General features: G+C 48.1%; 1 protein-coding gene across 1 annotated transcript in view; it reads left to right on the forward strand.

The window, feature by feature from the left end:
* Positions 1-16,439: 16,439 nt before the first annotated feature.
* LOC136661223 (zinc finger MYM-type protein 4-like) overlaps positions 16,440-20,531 on the forward strand; it is a 56,573-nt gene continuing 52,481 nt past the window's right edge. The window contains exon 1 of the mRNA XM_066638294.1: positions 16,440-16,655. Within this exon, the coding sequence (XP_066494391.1) occupies positions 16,614-16,655 (42 nt within the window). The 5' untranslated portion in view covers positions 16,440-16,613. The remainder of the gene's footprint in view (positions 16,656-20,531) is intronic.

Raw genomic sequence — 20,531 nt, forward strand, 5'->3', positions numbered from 1 at the left:
CCATAATGGCCTCTCTGTGCATTGCTGGGATTGCTGCCAGGCACGTTTCATTCATCATGGCTGAAAAGAAATTTATATGGAAAAATACTTTATTGTATGCATGTTTATATACATGTATGTATGTATGGGGGGTCAAAGCCTAGCCTAGGGTTTCTCAAACGTTTTGCACTGGGACTCACTTTTTAGAATGACCGCCCTGTCGGGACCCACCAGTAGCAATGTTGCTAACCTGGAAGTGATGTCATGGCTGGGAGTGACATCATCAATTTAGGGCACAAGCCTAACCAGGTCTACTCAGAAGTAAGTCCTATTTTGTTCAATGAGGCTTACTCTCAGGAAAGTGTGGTTAGGATTGCAACCTTAGGGCCCAATCCTATCCAATTTTTCAGCACCGTTGCAGCCACAATGCAAGGTAAAGGAACAAATGTTCCCGTAAAGGAGGCCTCTGTGACTGCTGCCCACTACAAGATGCAGTGCACATCCCATTGGCACAGTTGCATCGGCATTGGAAAATTGGATAGGATTGGGCCCATAGGCATCCTGTTGCCACTCCCTTATATATTGGCAACCTTCAGTCTCGAAAGACTATGGTATCGCGCTCTGAAAGGTGGTTCTGGCACAGCGTCTAGTGTGGCTGAAAAGGCCAATCCAGGAGTGACAATCCCTTCCACACTGGGAGCAAGTGCAGTCTGTCCCCAGTCTGTCTCCCTGGCTAGGGGCCTTCCTTCTTTGCCTCTTTGCCTCAGACTGTTGGCCAAGTGTCTCTTCAAACTGGGAAAGGCCATGCTGCACAGCCTGCCTCCAAGCGGGCCGCTCAGAGGCCAGGGTTTCCCACTTGTTGAGGTCCATTCCTAAGGCCTTCAGATCCCTCTTGCAGATGTCCTTGTATCGCAGCTGTGGTCTACCTGTAGGGCGCTTTCCTTGCACAAGTTCTCCATAGAGGAGATCCTTTCGGATCCAGCCATCATGCATTCTCACGACATGACCGAGCCAACGCAGGCGTCTCTGTTTCAGCAGTGCATACATGCTAGGGATTCCAGCATGTTCCAGGACTGTGTTGTTAGGAACTTTGTCCTGCCAGGTGATGCCGAGAATGCGTCGGAGGCAGCGCATGTGGAAAGCGTTCAGTTTCCTCTCCTGTTGTGAGCGGAGAGTCCATGACTCGCTGCAGTACAGAAGTGTACCCAGGATGCAAGCTCTGTAGACCTGGATCTTGGTATGTTCCGTCAGCTTCTTGTTGGACCAGACTCTCTTTGTGAGTCTGGAAAACGTGGTAGCTGCTTTACCGACGCGTTTGTTTAGCTCGGTATTGAGAGAAAGAGTGTCGGAGATCGTTGAGCCAAGGTACACAAAGTCATGGACAACCTCCAGTTCATGCGCAGAGATTGTAATGCTGGGAGGTGAGTCCACATCCTGAACCATGTCCTATGTTTTCTTTAAGCTGATCGTCAGTCCAAAATCTTGGCAGGCCTTCCTAAAACGATCCATGAGCTGCTGGAGATCTTTGGCAGAGTGGGCAGTGACAGCTGCATCGTCGGCAAAGAGGAAGTCACGCAGACATTTCAGCTGGACTTTGGACTTTGCTCTCAGTCTGGAGAGGTTGAAGAGCTTTCTGTCAGATCTGGTCCGGAGATAGATGCCTTCTGTTGCAGTTCCAAAGGCCTGCTTCAGCATGACAGCGAAGAAAATCCCAAACAAGGTTGGTGCAAGAACACAGCCCTGCTTCACGCCACTTCGAATGTCAAAGGGGTCTGATGTGGAGCCATCGAAGACAACAGTGCCCTTCATGTCCTTCATGTGCCACTCCCTTAGCAACTGGCATTCTGAGGTAGCCTATTTCTAGCACCAGGAAGTTGTACATACCCATCACGGTTTGTAACCTGTGATTGATATTTTCTCCATAAAACTGTCCAATCCCCTTTTAAAGGTATCTAGACCAGTTGCCAGCACTACATCCTATGGCAAGGAGTTCCACGGATTATTAACACACTGTGTAAAGAAATGTTTCCTTTTGTCTGTTCTAACTCTCCCGCCATTCGATTTTAGTGGATGTTTCCTGGTTCTGGTATTGTGCTAGAGAGAAAAGAATATCCACTCTATCCATTCCCTGCATAATTTTTTATGTCTCCATCATATCCCTGCTCAGGTGCCTTCTTCCTCAGGGAAACTGCACCTTGTAACCTGTACAGTAAGGACAGATATTGACTGGGCTTTCCCCAACTATAAGATAGATGTAGAGTGCATTTCCTCAGAGGACCTGTCTTTGTTCTTTACGTATTCTAATGCTGAGTTCTGGTGTTTAAAGGCTCCTGAGACTGAGCCAACAGATTTCAGGGCTAAATCCCTGCAAGCCTTTGTTCAGAGTAAATCCCTGTAAAATGCAAATTTGGGCTTGTGGTTTTCCTTTCCTCTCTCATTAGGGTTGCCAATCCTTTAGATTTGACCTGGAGTCTTCAGGAATCAACGTCAATCTCATGGTGATAGCTGAAAGCAATCCCAGAGATTTTTAAAGGGCTTTTAGTTGTTCCCTTCATTACATTGGAACAGGGGTCTCCAAACATTTTGGCCAGAGGACCACATCAAATATCAAATAGTGGTGTGGAGGGCTGGAAAAAAATTTAAATATAAAATTTAAATAAATTAGAGATGGAACTTAGATGAGTGAATAAATGAATGAATGGGCTCATTCATTCAACCTCTCTAGCCCTCCGAACACCCTCCAGACACAATCAGAGCACAGTTCTGGTCATGTTCAGTTAAGTGGGCCAGAGGATTTCAGGGGACAAGAGGTTGGCCGCGGGCCAGAAAAAGGCTTGCTGCGGGCCGCATCTGGCCCCTGGGCCAGGGTTTGGAGACCATTGCATTGGAAAAACAATATCTAGAATCGTAGAATTGGAAGGGGTCTTCAAGACCCTTGCTAGAACCCTGAAATTTCTCCCTAGATAGGCATAGCTGCAGTTAGAGTTGGCATCAACTACCTCTTTCCCACCCACAACCACTGTATGTTTTCACAACTATCAGTTAAATAGGTACTTGCACCTATTTTGTCAGACCTCTTACTGGTTCAAGCTTTTGTCCCATAATGGGCCTCCTGAACTGGAGCATCTGCAATCCCCATGGAAGGGATTGTGCTTCTGCCTTCCAGATTGTACCTACTCCAAAACAAATTAGGAGGATCAAGAACAACTTGTGCACCTGTGGCAGAAAAACAATCTCACAGCCTAATCCTGTCCAGATTTCCAGTGCTGATCAGATGCGACTGTGCCAATGAGTCCCACACTACATCCTGCTGTGACGGGCGCAGTCATAGAGGCCTCCTCAAGGTGTGGAAACATTTGTTCCCTTACCTTGGGGCTGCATCTCAGTTGCATCAGTGCTGGAAAGTTGGGTAGGATAAGACTCATACTGAAGACTCAGGCTAGTGGTTAGTACCTCTGAGCCCTGCTGATCACAGCACAGCTCCATCCTGGCCAATAGCAGATGGAGTCACCAATGAGAGCTTCCCTTCCAGGGCTAACAGGAGCTTCGGGAGGTGGGGGGGCACAATGCAGGAGCTTTGCAGAAACTGCACTCCATGCTGAGTAGCACAGTTCACCCAACCACCTCAGGAGTCCTCCCACTCTCTGGATTTGAAAAGAAATACAAGAAGACCAGAGGAGTCTTCTAGAAGTGCAGAGGAGACCATTGGCTGCTCTAGCCCAGTGTTTCTCAACCAGTGGTACAGGTACCACCAGTGGTGGTGTCTAGTGGTACTTGTGGGACCTTTAGACACCTACCACCCAGCAGCGAGACCAGGAACAGGAACACAGCACAACAAACAGCGGTAGGAGACTTCAAGCATGATTTTCTATGCTTAAAAAGCCCCCCCCCCCCATCAACCCTGAGCTTCTTATTGGCGTTTGTTGCGTAGCATCTGGTGTCCCAACCCAGAAGTGACTGGTAGTAATGTTATCTCCAATTACTTCTGGTGGTACTTTGAAAAAGTGTACCATGTGAAGTGGTACGGCAGAAGACAAACATTGAGAAACAGTGCTCTAACTCATTCCTCTCTTCTGCATTTCCTCTTCTGCTCCAGCCCTCTCTTGGAGGAGTGGCAGTGCTGGAGCTCTGCATGCCATAGGGCAAGGGGGGGGGAATGGCATCTGGTGTGCTGCCTCCAGCACCCGGAGGTCTTGGGCCAACCCTGCCAGGGAATTTCAGAAACCCTTGAACATTGATTTAAACAAAGGAACCCTTGAGCACTGTAGTTCTGTAAAGAGGCCAGGATCATGCCAATGATATTCTCAGGCAAAGTCAGGAGGGCATCACAACATTTCCACTTGTAACGTAGACGTGCCCTAAAACGGCACGGTGGTTGTGGCACCGTTGGCACCGTTTGGCATGGCGGGCAAGCTAAATCCAACAGTAGCTGGACCTTTGGCAGCAGTGGGGATTTCAGCCTGCCATTTCACAAAGGTGACTTCCCCGTGGTGTTCCCTGCTAGAAATGGGGTCATCCGAAGGAGCTTGTGACAAAATGGACGCTCCTCGTGAGAAGTGAGTTTGCGTTTTACAATGATTGTGATCCTTTCCCACCACTAGGTGTCTCAGAGCACAGACGCAGGAAATGTTTGTGCTGCAATAGACGGAACACTGTAGACCCCTCTGGAAGTTTCAGACAGGGACCTTCAGAGCAAGGCAGCCCACCCTTGACCTAAGTGTTCTTCCTCCTGGGAAATCTTCCCGGTTTGACCACTCTGCTGAAGAGGATTCTGGGATGTGAGCAAAGCCACACATCCTTGCTGTTCTGTCACCCCCTGCAAACCCAGCCAACTCACACACAGCCAACTCACCACTTTATTGCATCATCCATTTTACTTTCTGTGTCACTAGCTCAGGCATCAGGACACAAACATTCTCATGAAGCCTATTGAGGCCATCTCCTCCTGCAGTGAATTGTCTCTAGTTCTGCACTCAGAGTTTGTGTCCTGAGTACACTTCTGTACTGCAGCGAGTCATGGACTCTACGCTCACAACAGGAGAGGAAACTGAACGCTTTCCACATGCGCTGCCTCCGACGCATTCTCGGCATCACCTGGCAGGACAAAGTTCCAAACAACACAGTCCTGGAACATGCTGGAATCCCTAGCATGTATGCACTGCTGAAACAGAGACGCCTGTGTTGGCTCGGTCATGTCGTGAGAATGGACGATGGCCGGATTCCAAAGGATCTCCTCTATGGACAACTCGTGCAAGGAAAGCGCCCTACAGGTAGACCACAGCTGCGATACAAGGACATCTGCAAGAGGGATCTGAAGGCCTTAGGAGTAGACCTCAACAGGTGGGAAACCCTGGCCTCTGAGCGGCCTGCTTGGAGGCAGGCTGTGCAGCATGGCCTTTCCCAGTTTGAAGAGGCACTTGGCCAACAGTCTGAGGCAAAGAGGCAAAGAAGGAAGGCCCATAGCCAGGGAGACAGACCAGGGACAGACTGCACTTGCTCCCAGTGTGGAAGGGATTGTTACTCCCGGATTGGCCTTTTCAGCCACACTAGACGCTGTTCCAGAACCACCATTCAGAGCGTGATACCAGAGTCTTTCAAGACTGAAGGTTGCCAACACATAATCTGCACTCTTCTCACCTCCACACTTCCTCTTCTGCTTCAAATCCAGGGAGGGGTGGAGGAAGTGGCAGGTGTGATGCCAGGTAAGGGGAGTGGCACATGGCACGTCCTCTCAGGTATTGGCATCTTGGTTCGGCCATGTGCAGGATAAAAAAAAAAAGAACAGTAATAAAACCACACACAAGCAGCTTGCAAAGCCAAACCCTGTTAGGCTGCTGTCCTGTTCATACCAAAGAGTAACAGCCCAATTCTCCATAACTCCCTGTGCAGTGACGCGAGGGCACCCATGCACCCATGCTCCATCCTGCAGGTGGAGCTTTAGGGCTCAATCCTAACCCACTTTCCAGCACCAACGTAAGGGCAATGCAGCTCCAAGATAAGGAAGTAAACATTCCCTTACTTTGAGGAGGACTCCGTAAGTGCTACCCAGCTGCAGGATGTAGCACATGCTCCATTAGCACAGTTGTGTCAGTGTTGGAAAGTTGGTTAGGATTTGGGCCTTAACTTCTGGAGGCCTCCTCGGGGAAACATTTGTTCCCTCGGGGGAACATTTCTACCCAGACCTGAACCAGCAACGTCGCTTGTTCCGACAGTATAACACACCTTCAGAATTGGGCCTTGAGTTCCACTGAACACAGTGGAACTTACTTCCAAGTAAGAATCCATAAGATCCAACTGTCACTCTTTTGCAGCCTTGTCACACCTTTAAGAGGAACTGGTTTCTTTCAGTGGAAACTGTTGAGGACTAGTCTACCTTCATTAGAAGCTTGACATGAAATGTTCAGTGGGCAAGTAGCATCCAGCTCTGTGGATAGGCTCATGTCCATCAGAGGGCTCACCTAGCCAGGCAGCGCTCTGTACCCCTAGTACTGCTGGCAACCCACTCAAGGTTGGTGAGGGCAGGGGGGAATGTGACTTCCAGGTTTCAACTTTGTTCTTGTGCATTGTTTTAAAAGGTGGCGGACCAAACTCATGACAGATAAAGCCACTACCAGGGCTTGAAAAGGGAGAGAGAGAGACTGATATGGAGTGCAGTGATCAAGGAAGGGAACCTACAATAGTAGTAGCTGAAAAATGGTCTGAAATTCACCTTTACTGTCTGTCCACCTGAGAATAAAAGCTGGAGAAAGAGGGTTATTGGGGGCAAACTATCAAGTCTATCTGCTGGTTCTCCATCCCACCCACTGCCTTTTCTTGTCCCAGCCTGGCCATGCACCAGCCACAACAGCCATTGTTTCTCCTCCTCTGTCTCATGTTACTTCCATTTTAAAGGAGGGGAGTGGAAGAGGACAGATGTGGAGGAGATGAGACTGGTGGCCTAGAGCAGTGTTTCTCAAACTGTGGGTCACGAGCCAATTTCATGTGGGTCCCCATTCATTTCAATATTTAATTTTTGATATATTAGACTTGATGCAACCCTGGTTTGTGACTGCATTTGGGAAAATGTAACAGATCTGTACTTTTAACAGGTTACTATGTATATGCTTCTAACAATGATAGTAAAAGGGACTTACTCCTGGGTAAATGTGGGGAGGATTGCAGCATAGGATTGTTAAAAAATTTTCCTGTTTGATGATATCAATTCTGGTCATGACATCACTTCCAGTGTGCCCGGACAGATTCTCATTCTAAAAAGTGGGTTCCAATCCTAAAAGTTTGAGAACCACTGGCCCAGAGTGTTCCTTAGGGACAGTCTAGGCCAGGGATGTCATTTCATCCAGAGGGCCAAAGTTAGCATTCATGGTACCTGCTGAGGGCCGAAAGTGACATCATTGAGCAGAGGATGACCAGAAATAAGCACTTTGTTCTCACATAGAATCTCATTAGCTGTAAATGTCAGAAGAGAAAATATGCAAATATTGATCATATTTTCAAGATATGAGACAGTCCAGTTATCAAGCTGGGAGAGCCCAATTATAATGGGGGCTGGATAAAGGGCTTCCGGGAGCCACATGGCCCTCAGGCCTTATGTTTGATAAGCCTTGCATTTAGCCTATATGTGAAGTTTTGATTTTTTGCCCCAGTGTGCATTATTTTACCCTTACTTACATTGAAATACATCCGCCATTATGCGACTCTTTCTCCCAGTTTAGAGAGTTCCTTCTGGAGCTCTTCACAATCTCTTTTGGTCCTCACCACTCAGAAAAGTTGAGTGTTGTCTGTGAACTTGGCCACCTCGCCACCTTGGGGCACAAGGATGGCGTAGTAGTTTGGGAGTTGGACTGACCTGAAAGAATCCCTGCTCAGTCATGAAGTTTCCTGAGTGACCTTGGGCCTCTCTCTCTCTCTCTCTCTTTCTCTCAGCCTCACCTACCTCACAGGGCTGTTGTGAGGACAAGAGAAGGAAAGGAACCATGTATTTCACCCTGAGCTCCTTGAAGGAAGGGTGGGATAAAAATGTGATAGACAGACAGTAAAAGGTGGGATAATTTTTTTAAGAGCATCAAGGAAAAGAGGGTGCTTTTTCAAAAAAGTCCTAGATACGATGCATACACTTATGATGGAATATAAATCTGCAGGATTTTAATGCAGTGAATTTTCAATGCAATAAAAGCATGAATGAAAATGTGGTGTGGATCACTGCTTCACAAAGTATACAATTTTTTTTTGGGGGGGTAGGTTTTAAAAATAACAGCCTGCCTAGAAAATGCAGCCCATGACCCAACTGTTCAATACACCCTTTGAGACTCAGTTTCCCTTTTGTGTCAGGATCTGATTTCCTTTGCAGCTGCCAGACCTTCTGTTCACTGCAGCACATGAAGACAGGGATGGGGGGGAGAGGAGGAACACTGGGTCGCTTCTTAGCCCAGCCTGCTCCTTTTGTCCCACCCCTCAGCAGACATGTCCCCAACTCCCACCAGCTGGGCCTGTGGGAGAGGGGAAGAGATAGCAGCTGCTGGTTTCCTAAGCAATGCAGGGAGTCTGTGGGAGGAGAATGTTAATTTTAACTCGGTATCTAGGCCTTTGTCTAGCATGCCAGGAGCTGTTTGAAGCAAAAAAATCCAAGCAGGTGAACAAGAAAGGGCTGTGAGTAAAAAAAAAAATGGCAGGTGCCTTACCCAAAACCAGAGTCTTTGATCCATCTAGCTCTGTTGGGCCAGTGCCACTGTCTCTCACTCTGGCCTTCCTCGCAAGGTGGTTGTGAGATGACCCTCATTTCTGCTTCCCTTGGCTCCTCAGAGGAAGATGTCCCAACTACAGCAGATTGATTAATGACAGTGCGCAAAATAGCAGGCGTGATTAAACTTGCACTCTAAAATGATCAATGCAAGGATGGTGTTGTGGTTTGGGAGTTGGACTTAGACCTGGAAGATCCAGATTCAGAATCCCCGCTCAGCCATGAAGCTTCCTGAGTGACCCTGAGTCAGTCACTCTCAGCCTCACCTACCTCACAGGGTTGTTGTGAGGACAGAAAGAGGGAATTATACACCGCCCCGAGCTCCTTGGAGGAAAGGCAGTATACAAATGTGAAAAAAGAAGATAAAGAAGGCAGAGAACTGTATTGAAAATTTGTTTTTATTTGTACACACACTTACGGGCATGATCCAGCCAAAGTTAAGTGGTTTTCAGTTCCACTTAAAACCATCAGCACCATCACAAGGGGGGGACCCAGCATTGGAAGGTTCCCTGCGGTAAATAAAGGAGTGAACTCTTAGCCAGCAAATTTTCTACATTTTTCTTCTTCTGATACACTGACCTCTATGCTCTTCTCTATGGTCGTTGCCTCTTGTGATGTCACTTCTGGCTCCAGGGAGACTTTTCCAGGCTCTGCGTCTTTGGGCAAGGCAGTTTTTCAGCAATTCTCAGTTGCTGTGCTCCTAACTCCTTGGCACACCCGTGGACCTTTCATGAGACACCCCTATGCCATGGCGCACTAGTTGGGAATCGCTGACCTAAGCAGCCCCGCCTTACGTACTGAAACCACCTCCCAACTTTCAAAGCCCAATTCAAGCAGCAGGAAACCAGTCCTGAACACCATCCTTCAGCATTCTCTTGCTATTACAACTGTTGGCAAACCACACGTCCCCACACGTCCTCTCCTGCTCTTCACCGGCCTTTGGCTTTCCACTTTGGCCAGTGAAGCATCCTATAGGATTGGAAAGTTAGCCCTCTGACATCTTGCAGATTTGGGGTTCATCTTCAGAAACGCAGGAGATTACTTAGGATTGTGGATTTGTCTTCTCCCCGAACAGTGTGGCCGGCGATGCTATTGCGACACAATGTGCTTCATTGTGTTTTTGCAGCACTTTGCCAATGTGTTTGTGGCAAGGGCCACGGAATGCGTATCTAGGTGGCAAACAGGACACAATGTTGTTGCACAATGAAGTGCATGTGTGTTTGATAAAACATAGGCACATGTCTTTGTGGGTGGCATCACACACGCACAGAGAGGGACCAGAGGAGTGCTCCAGAATTTGGAAGGGTTGCTTTCGCCTTGGCCTGGCTTCTGCTTCCTGCGAGCCGCTCCACCAGTTCTCCCCGCAGAGTGGATCCCAATGACATCACGGGTGCCATGGAGATGCAAATCAACCCTCTGCAGCCTGAACTCCTGCTACACCCACTCTCTGTGGTTTCCTTCCCCCCTCCTCCTCCTCGCCGGGCCTTGCAGCGGGGAAGCAGAACACCACATGGCTGCAGCAGCACATCAAAAAAACCAGAAAGGAAATGCTCTTTCTGCCAACTCCCTTCTTAAGCTGCCAGGAAAGCATGGGTTGCATTTTTTAATGGCCACTGTGACCTCGCTCCTCATCCCCCCCCCCAGCAAACAGTCACACTCATTCAAAGAAAAAAGGTGCATTGTTCTTGGCTGGAAAAAAAAACTGGCCTATTGAAAGCTTCGGCTTTTTGATATGATTGCAGACAGACATTGTAGGGGATTTTTAGTGCTTACCTACTTCATTTAGTTAACTTGAACATGCAGCTAAGCACAAGGATTTCACAAGTTTAGTTGGATGACCTTGTGGCCAATGTGCAGCTTATAACAGAGCATTTTTTTTTTTTTGCCCGAAAGCAGGGAGTCCGTGGCTTGACCTCTTACTTCTCACCCCTTACCAAAGTGCAGCTGCGATCCCAAGCATTGCAGTCAGCCAGGCATAAGCCCTGCAGGGCAAAGGAAGCGCGTGGCCAGGCTGCACTTAACGACAAACTACTTATTAATATTCTTGCCCCTCCCTTTTTTCCTTTCCCGAATGCTTTGGTTGTGAGCGCCCCGGGACCCTTGTGCTTGTGTTGCTCTCTGAAGCACCCCACAGAACCACTAGTTGCTGTATTTTATATTGCAATTATACATGGTTTTCATAGATTCTGGAATGCTAACAATAGGGTGCGAGATTTGTATGGTACACTGGGAAAAAGACACAGAGGGACATTTTCTAAAGAGGAGTGCCAGGACGAAAGCAAACCACACACTAACATATCCACATGGACATGTGAATTCAGGGCCAGCCTACCATGAGGCTGACTGGGGTAGTGACATATTGGCAGCTGTGGCACCTGCCTCAATCTGTCCACCCACGTCTGTCTGTTCCCCTCCTCCCGCTCCTTGGGTTCAAAAGGAAGAGGAAGATGGAGGGTGAAGCACAGAGAAGAGCAGAGTGTTGGACTACAGCAGCAAATTTCAACATTTTCCTTCTCATGGCACATGGACCTCTATGGTCTTTGGCTCCTGTGATGTCACATTCGGCATTGGACAGATTTACAGAGAAAAGTCTATCACAGCTTACAAGTCATGAGGACTATATGCAACCTCCAGGTTTCAGAGGTAGCCTACCTCAGAATGTGAGGTGCAAAGGAGTGGCAAAAGACACAGGTCTTTTGGTGTCTCTTGTGCTCACTGAGGCATTCAGTGAGCCACTGAGATATGGGAAGCTGGACTAGATGGGTTTTTGGCCTGATCCAGCAGGGCTCCTCAAAGTAGTAGTAGTAGTAGTAGTAGTAGTAGTAGTAGTAGTAGTAGTAGTAGTAAGAATATTTATACAAGTGGAGCCTGTTTATCTACAGATTTTATATTTTAAAATTTTATATTTTATTATTTATAAAATTTTATATTTTATATTGGCCTCATCTGAACCCTCCAAAGGCAACTGGAGCTGTTCTCTGGTCACCTCTGAAGGGCTGCAGAGGCCACGCTTGTCCGCCTGTGGATGTCAAATAAATTCGACATCAAGACAACTAGTTTTTCAGGGGCAAGAATAATTCTTCTTGCAATTTACATAAAATTGCTGACGTGCTGCTGAGCCCTTGGAATAGGACAAGCTACATGTATCACAACAGGTAAATAAAATGTGATGACACTGTTGTTAAATCTCAATGTAGTTACCTCTGTGGGGACATTGTGCCTCAATCTGCAATCCAATGTACGTTTATTTTGGCTGTTGTAAGTGCTGAAGACCAACACGTTCCAATGATGGACCACACTTTGAATACTTGTTGGCATCCTTCAGTCTCGGAAGACTATGGCATCACGCTCCGAATGGTGGCTCTGGAACAGAGTGTCCTCTCCAGTGCGTGAAGCCTGGGTAAAGTAGGTATGGAGGATAGGCTGTTACCCATGCAGCAAATCCCCCCTCTCCACGTCGCTGAAATGGTCCAATGGAAGGGCAGAGGCCAATACGCTTGGTTCCAGCGGCGTCGCAGGAGTTGCCAGAACATGACTGTGTTCAGCCATGAACTGCCTCAGGGACTCCGGCTCCGGATTTTGCCTCAAGGTTGACTCCTGAAGCCTTTTCCATAACTGGATGTAGCCACAAGGCAGTGGAGGTTTGGGATCAGAGTTTTCCTTCTCTCATATGAAGTGAAGAAAAGTACATTTTGGGGGGCAGGGTGGGATAGTAATTAGTGAAAGGTGTTAAGCTTTCCAAGCTGTAGATGGAACTGATCTACAAGGGCTGGTCCTGCAACAGTAGATGGGAAGAATCAATCAATCTTGCACTCTTCTGAGTGGGACAGTGATAAAATTAATGAATGTCAATGGCATGCAATTGAATATTTTGATATATTACATATCGGTCAAGTTTTAAAAATCAATAATGTTTAATGGTTTTTTCATTATACAACAAACATAACAATTAACAGGCAATAAATTAAAATAAAACATTTTTTTTTAAAGGAGCCAAATATACAGTGGTCCCCAAATGCACTGAATCAGTAGTTTGAAAAAGTGACTCATATATAGATTGACTTCCTGTTAGAATGAAGCATCAGACACTTCTGTGAAGACAGTGGAAAAAGCCACTTTATTCCTCCAATCTAGATAGGATGATGATGAATCTGACAGCCAGTGGTTCTGGAGTTGAATTTTGACCTGGAAGATCCAAGTTCAAATCCCGACTCAGCCATGAAGCTTCTTGGGTGACCTGGGGACATGTCAGTCTCACCTACCTCACAAGATTGTTGTGAGGACAAAAGGAGGGGAGAAACTATGTATACCTCCCTGAGCTCCTTTGAGGAAGGGCAAAACTGTGAACAAAAATGTGAACAAAATTTGAAAAAAAATAAATGAACTATAAAGAAAGAATGAAAAAGATGGAGGAAAGGATTATTTGAAAGACCCACTTTAAAATCATATATTACACACTAAATATGGGGGTGAGTGGGTTAGCTGTCTAGGGGAGTATTATGGATTACAACTTTGTTTCAGTGTTAAAATACTTCAAAGCAACCAATGAAGGGATCACTGCCTTATGATTTGTAACAGAAGAACCCATTTAAAATAGGAATTAAAACCGACCAGTAAGTGGAGTAGCTAGGGGGGTGCAGGCTGCACCAGGTGACACACCTGGGGGGTGACACAACTACGGGCCAAAATTTTTAAAATCTTGGTATTTTTGAATAATGCCATCATATTATATATCATTTGATGCGTAATTTCATACAAAATGCAATGAAACAAACCATACCGAAATACCTCTATTCTATTAAAAGTTATAGCCCCAAAACCAGTGCGTGGGGCAATGAGGCATCACCACACCCCCCACCTGGGGTGTTGCCCTGCCCTCTGTATGGGATGCAATCCATCATGGGGGTGACGCTTTGGCTTCTGGCACTGGGTGACGCCAACCCTAGTGAGGCCACTGCTACCAATAAAACAAAAAGAGGGCCACTGAGGATCACCAAAGGAATCAACAAGCAGAGGTTACAACAAGCATACTGCAGCCCTGAAGACTTGAAAGGAACCTATTACCATCAAATGGCCTTTCAATGATTTTAAAATGTATGATTTATTAATTTTTGCACATTTGTGTACCACCCTTCCTCCAAGGAGCTCAGGATGGTGCACATGGTTCCTCACTTCCCTTTGTCCTCACAACAACCCTGTGAGGTAAGTAAGGGAGAATGACTAGCCCAAGGTCACCCAGGAAGCTTTGTGGCTGAGCGGGATTTGAACCTGGACCTTCTAGGTCTAGGTCCAACTCCTGAATCATTCACCATTCTGGCTCATACTGGCATTACTGTCACCACAAGGAGGGGGGGGGGGTGGAAACAACATGTTAAATATTTTGATTATTTATTTATTTACAGGCCATATCTTCCAGAACCCCCAGTGGATTAAAAAAAAAAATCAGTAGATAACAAATCAGTGGAAAAATAGCTTTAAAGACACACTTCCAGGTTTCTTGCTCCTCTGTTGTCACTGTGGAATGCATTGGGATGCATTCAACCACCAGATGGAATGAATAATGGACTCTAATGGAAAAAATTATAATAATTTAATAGTACGAAGGTAGAAAATTGGATGTTGGGGCTTTTTTCCTTGTTACAAGGCATTTAAAGGTGGACTCCAGTATTACTAGTGAGTCAAATCAGTGGATGCTAAACCAGTGGATACCAAGGTTCCACCTGTATTTACAAGATTTTTATCCTGCCTTTCCTCTGCCAGAGTAGATGTCCAAGGCGGCTTACAATTTAAAGGAAGAAAAAATAAAAAAATACAATTTATGAAAACAATTAATAAAATCAAAAACAAACAGACAAATAAACCATCTGGAGGACGGCCAAACTATTAACATTCAGGGAGCTGCTATAGAGGCACAGGAAGCAGACAACCCAAATGCCAAATGAAACAAAAATGTATTTATTAAATCAATACATCTACTCAAATAACAGTTTCAAACAAAACAAAACATTTTGGAATGTGATGGGTTTCAAGGCATGGTTTGCAGCATGATGAAAAGAACCCCTGTTTCAGATACCTAGTATGTCACATGAGTAAAGGGCAGTAGAAGTTGGAAGCATGATAAGAGGGGAGTGTGGTTCAGTGGAGTTGGCTGTGGTTCAAGCTGGTTGGCCAGGTGACAGGAGAGAAGAGAGACATCATGCACAAAGAGTATGATTGCCAACTGTGACTGAAGCTGTTCCTGGAGATTATGGGCCTATCCTATCCAGTTTTCTAGTGCTGGTGCAGTTGTGCCAGTGGGGTGTGCACTGCATTCTGTGGGCAGTCACTGGGGCCTTCTTAAGGTATGGGAACATTTGTTTCCCTACCACAGGACTACATTGTGGCTACACCGGAGCTGGAAAGTTGGATAGAATTGGGCCCTATGTTCCCAAACATGATATAATGCTGGACATTCCTGGACACCACTAGAATCTACAAGTTTTGTTTGCAGGAGTCATTGGGGGATAGATGCTGGTTCCAAGTCGATCGATGCTGGTTCCAGTTGATCCTGGAGGCCACAGCGCATAGAAGGTCATCCTGGAGGCTGCAGTACATGGAAGTTCGATCATGAAGGCTGCAGCACATATAAGGCCAATCCTGGAGGCCACAGCGCATAGAAGGTCATCCTGAAGGCTGCAGCACATGGAAGTTCGATCCCAGAGGCTGCAGTGCATACAAGGTCAATCCTGGAGGTTGCAGCGCATAGAAGGTCATCCTGGAGCTGCAGCACATGGAAGTTCGATCCTGGAGGCTGCAGTGCATACAAGGTCGATCCTGGAGACTGCAGCGCATAGAAGGTCATCCTAGAGCTGCAGCACATGGAAGTTCGATCCTGGAGGCCTCAACCCATGGCAGGTCATCCTGGAGCCCACAGCGCATGGAAGTTCCATCTTGGAGGCCACTGCGCATATAAGGTCGATCCTGGAGGCCACAGTGCATAGTTTGATGCCATAAAAGGTTGCACACTGTGCCACGAGGTGAGTCACCACATGGAGGAGGTGGTGGTGGTTTCAGTGGTGGTCTTGTGTGCCCATCAAAACGGTCCAGGAGGCGGAACAGCGCACAAACCAGGCCGCCCACGTGACTTGGGCACAGCTCGCGGTGTGTGAGGCGCAGTTACTTGGCGATGTGGCCACCCGCGCAAGGAGTGCCCCATGACTTTTCAGGCGCAACCGGCATCGTAAAGGGGGTAGGCGCGGTGCCTGCAGGCAGAGAGTCATGGCTGTGAAGGTGACTGTGGCGGGAGGCTCAACACCTGCACGTGGAGGGGAGCGCACTGGAGCACTGCAGGGCCTCATGCACCATGGGATGCGGCCGCCACATCTCATGCAGCTTGGCAGACCCCCTTTGTCCTTGTCCCCCCCTTTTGAAGCCCAACCCCCCCCTCCAGGACCCCCTGAGGGGGCCCCATTTCCCCACCACACCCACACTCCTCCACCCCTTGCCCCAAGAAAAGGGGCGCCTGGCCCTTTAAGAGGGAGCCATTCCAGGCACCGCCCCGGCCAAGGTCCGAGTGTCGCAGCGCGCATGCGCGAAGGGGAGGAGCCACCAGCTGGGGGAGGGCAAAAGGGGCAGGGCGCAGTGTGCGCCTGCGCGCGGCGCAAGCGCACTGCCGGTCTCCCCGCCCCTCACGGCTTGGGCTGGTCTCTGCAGCTTTAAGAGGCTCGCGCGGCCTGGAGGGCGCAGCTCCATCTTGCCCCCCCCGACACCAGCACCCCCCGGGCCTCGCACCCTCCCCGCGGCTGCTGCCCCCCCCGAGGTCAAAGCAACCACCTCCCTCCACCTCAACCAGGGTGAGCGAGAGACAGACCCGGCCCTGCTCCTCCCCCCCACTCTCTGAGGCGGCGGGGCCCCCAATATGGCGGCGGCCAAAGAGGAGGGGCCAGGAGCGCGCGCCAGAGTGAGTGAGTGGGCGGGGCCAAAGGCGGGGTGGGCGGGGCCACAAATGTGGGCGGGGCTAGAGTGTTGGGCAGAGGCACGTGGTGGGTTGGGAGGAGGAGGAGGGAGCTTGGTTAGAGGGGGTGTCAGGTGGGTGTTGGGGAAGAAGGGGGTGGGTGTCAGGCAGGGACAGGTGGGTGGGGAGGCAGGTGAGGCAGAGCCTCCCCTCATGTGGTGGGGGGGCAGATGAGGCAGAGCTTCCCCTCATGCAGTGGGTGGGGAGGCAGGTTGGGCAGAGTCTTCCTTCATGTGGTGGGTGGGGGGAGGCAGGTGAGAGGTGAGGCAGAGCCTCCCCTCATGCGGTGGGTGGGGAGGCAGGTGGGGCAGAGCCTCCCTTCATGCGGCAGGTGGGGAGGCAGGTGAGGCAGTGCCGCCCCTCATGCAGTGGGCGGGGAGGCAGGTGGGGCACAGTCTCCTTTCATGAGGTGGGTGGGGAGGCGGATGAGGCAGGTGAGGCAGAGCCTCCCCTCATGCAGTGGTTGGGGAGGCGGATGAGGCAGGTGAAGCAGAGCCTCCTACCGGAATCCTTCAGAAAGCACCATCGCCTTGTGAGGTGCACAAGCACCCACAACCCACACACGAAGCAGCCGGAATGGGCTCACCTGCCTCTTCACTCACTGCACATCCCTAGTATCAGGAGAGGGGAACCTGGGCAAGAGAGGGTGTGAGGCAGGTGTAGGGAATGATGGGGGTCTGATATAGGGGTTGCTGAGAGGTATTGGGGTCTCTGCTGGGGCACCGTTGGGTAACAGGAAGGGAATTGTATGGGCTAAGATATTGGGGATCATGCAGAGGGCATGTGGGGTTCAGTGGTTTGGGGTCATTGGATTCGCCATGGCAGTGGTTCCCAAACTTTTTTGACTGGTAGCTCCCTTGACCTACCAGGGCATTGACTATGGCTCCCCACTGCGTCTACAATTCTGTACGTTGTATAGGGTGGTGGTTTTTTTTACGAGGATTCTGCGGCTCCCCTGGCTGGTTTCCATGGCTGTCCAAGGAGCCATGGCTCACAGCACTGTGACCATCCTAGGTCAACTGAGAAGAGCAGAAACTTTGGGGGGTAACGGCAGCACATTTAAGGAAGTGTAGAGATGTTGGAAGGGTTGCTGGGTTGACCTTAGATCTGAAACTTAGAGGATCTGTGGGTTGAGGTTGTGGAATTTGCTGAGGGAGAATCAGCATGGCTTCTGTAAGGGTAAGTCTTGCCTCACGAACTCACCTTATAGAGTTCTTTGAAAAGGTCAACAGGCATGTGGATGCGGGAGAACCCATGGACTTTATATATCTGGACTTTCAGAAAGTGTTTGACAGGTTCCCTCACCAAAGGCTGCTGAAAAAACTTCACAGTCAGGAAATTAGAGGGCAAGTCCTCTCATTATTATTATTAATTATTAATTATTAACAGTATTTATATACTGCTTTTCAACTAAAAGTTCACAAAGCGGTTTACAGAGAAAAATCAAATAACTAATGGCTCCCTGTCCCAAAAGGGCTCACAATCTAAAAAGATGCAAAAAGAACACCAGCAGACAGCCACTAGAAAAGACACTACTGGGGTGTGGAGCAAAACGGCTAATATTATAATGTCGTTGTACAAATCGATGGTAAGGCCACACCTGGAGTATTGTGTCCAGTTCTGGTCACAACATCTCAAAAAGGACATAGTGGAAATGGAAAAGGTGCAAAAGAGAGCTGCGAAGGTGATTACTGCTAATAACCCCTGCTAATTGGGTAAGAGGCACTTTTTCAAGTGGGTGCTCCTTTTTTTAGCAGGGGGAGAGTAACTGGCCCACCTCACCCCAGCACTGTCTGTTCTAGTGGCTGTCTGCTGGTATTCATTTGCATCTTTTTAGATTGTGAGCCCTTTTGGGACAGGGAGCCATTTAGTTATTTGATTTTTCTCTGTAAACCGCTTTGTGAACTTTTAGTTGAAAAGCGGTATATAAATACTGTTAATAATAATAGTTAGTTGGCAACCTTCAGTCTCGAAAGACTACGGTATCGCGCTCTGAAAGGTGGTTCTGGAACAGCGTCTAGTGTGGCTGAAAAGGCCGATTCGGGAGTGACAATCCCTTCCACACCGGGAGCAAGTGCAGTCTGTCCCTGGTCTGTCTCCCTGGCTATGGGCCTTCCTTCTTTGCCTCTTAGCCTCAGACTGTTGGCCAAGTGTCTCTTCAAACTGGGAAAGGCCATGTTGCACAGCCTGCCTCCAAGCGGGCCGCTCAGAGGCCAGGGTTTCCCACTTGTTGAGGTCCACTCCTAAGGCCTTCAGATCCCTCTTGCAGATGTCCTTGTATCGCAGCTGTGGTCTACCTGTAGGGCGCTTTCCTTGCACAAGTTCTCCATAGAGGAGATCCTTTGGGATCCAGCCATCATCCATTCTCACGACATGACCGAGCCAACGCAGGCGTCTCTGTTTCAGTAGTGCATACATGCTAGGGATTCCAGCACGTTCCAGGACTGTGTTGTTTGAAACTTTGTCCTGCCAGGTGATGCCGAGAATAATAATAATAATAATAATAGTAGTAGTAGTAGTGGCCTGGGGCACTTTCCTTATGAGGAAAGGCTACAGTGTTTGGACCTCTTCAGCCTAGAAAAGAGATGCCTGAGGGGGGACATGTTTGAGACATACAAAATTGTGCATGGGAAGGATAAAGTGGATAGAGAGATGCTCTTTACACCCTCACGTAACACCAGAACCAGGGGACATCCACTAAAATTGGGAGGGTTAGAACAGACAAAAAAAAAATTTCTTTACTCAGCGTGTGGTCGGTCTGTGGAACTCCTTGCCACAGGATGTGATGACGGCATCTGACCTGGATGCCTTTAACAGAGGATTGGACAAGTTTCTGGAGGAACAATCCATTACGGGTTACAAGCTATGATGTGTATGTGCAAGCTCCTGATTTTAGAAATGGGCTATGTCAGAATGCCAGATGCAAGGGAGGCCACCAGGATGAGGTCTCTTGTGCTCCCTGGTGTGCTCCCTGGGGCATTTGGTGGGCCGCTGTGAGATACAGGAAGTTGAACTAGATGGGCCTATGGCCTGATCCAGTGGGGCTGTTCTTATGTTCTTAATTTTAATTTAATTTTAATTTTTTTGAAAGCAGCGAATCCCCGGTGCTTCTGAAGGTGCTGGAATTGGTGAGATCTTAAGGAGCGATGCAAAAGATAATTGAAGCATTTATATTATTAGGCAGCATTTCTCAACCAGTGGTACTTGTGGTGGTGTGTGGTGGTACATGTGAGACCTCCAGACCTCTTCTGCCTGGCTGCAAGACCAGCAGCGCAACACAACAAACAGTGATAGGAGGCTTGAGTTGGTGGACAGAGCTCCAAAGCATGCTTTTCCGCACTCGAAGAAGCCCTCCTGTCCACCCTGAACCTCTTACTGGTGTTTGTCGCATTTCATCAGGCCTCCCAATTAAAGTAACTGGCAATAATGTCGTCACCAGTTATTTCCAGTGGTACTTCAAATCGGTGGAGCTTGTAAAGTAGTATGGCAGAGGACAAATGTCGAAAAGGCATTGGGGTCAAATTGAGGGCATTTGTGGTTCAATGGTTTGGGGTTATTATTAACTAATAACTAATAATTATGCTACAATTAATTATAATAATAATAAACTATGATGAGCACAGATTAACTGAGAAGAGTGGAGAGGTGAGGGCAGTGCATTTAAGGAAGTATAAAGATGTTGGAAGTGTTGCCATTCTCCTTGGATCTGAAACTTTGCGGATCTGTGGGATGAGGTTGTAAAGATTTTAGTTTAATTTTAAATTTTTTTGAAGGCAGATAATTCCCTGTCTTCAGAAGGTGCTGGAATTAGTGGGATCTTAA

The sequence above is a fragment of the Tiliqua scincoides genome, chromosome 10 (genome assembly GCF_035046505.1).
Source record: "Tiliqua scincoides isolate rTilSci1 chromosome 10, rTilSci1.hap2, whole genome shotgun sequence".
NCBI lineage: Eukaryota > Metazoa > Chordata > Lepidosauria > Squamata > Scincidae > Tiliqua > Tiliqua scincoides.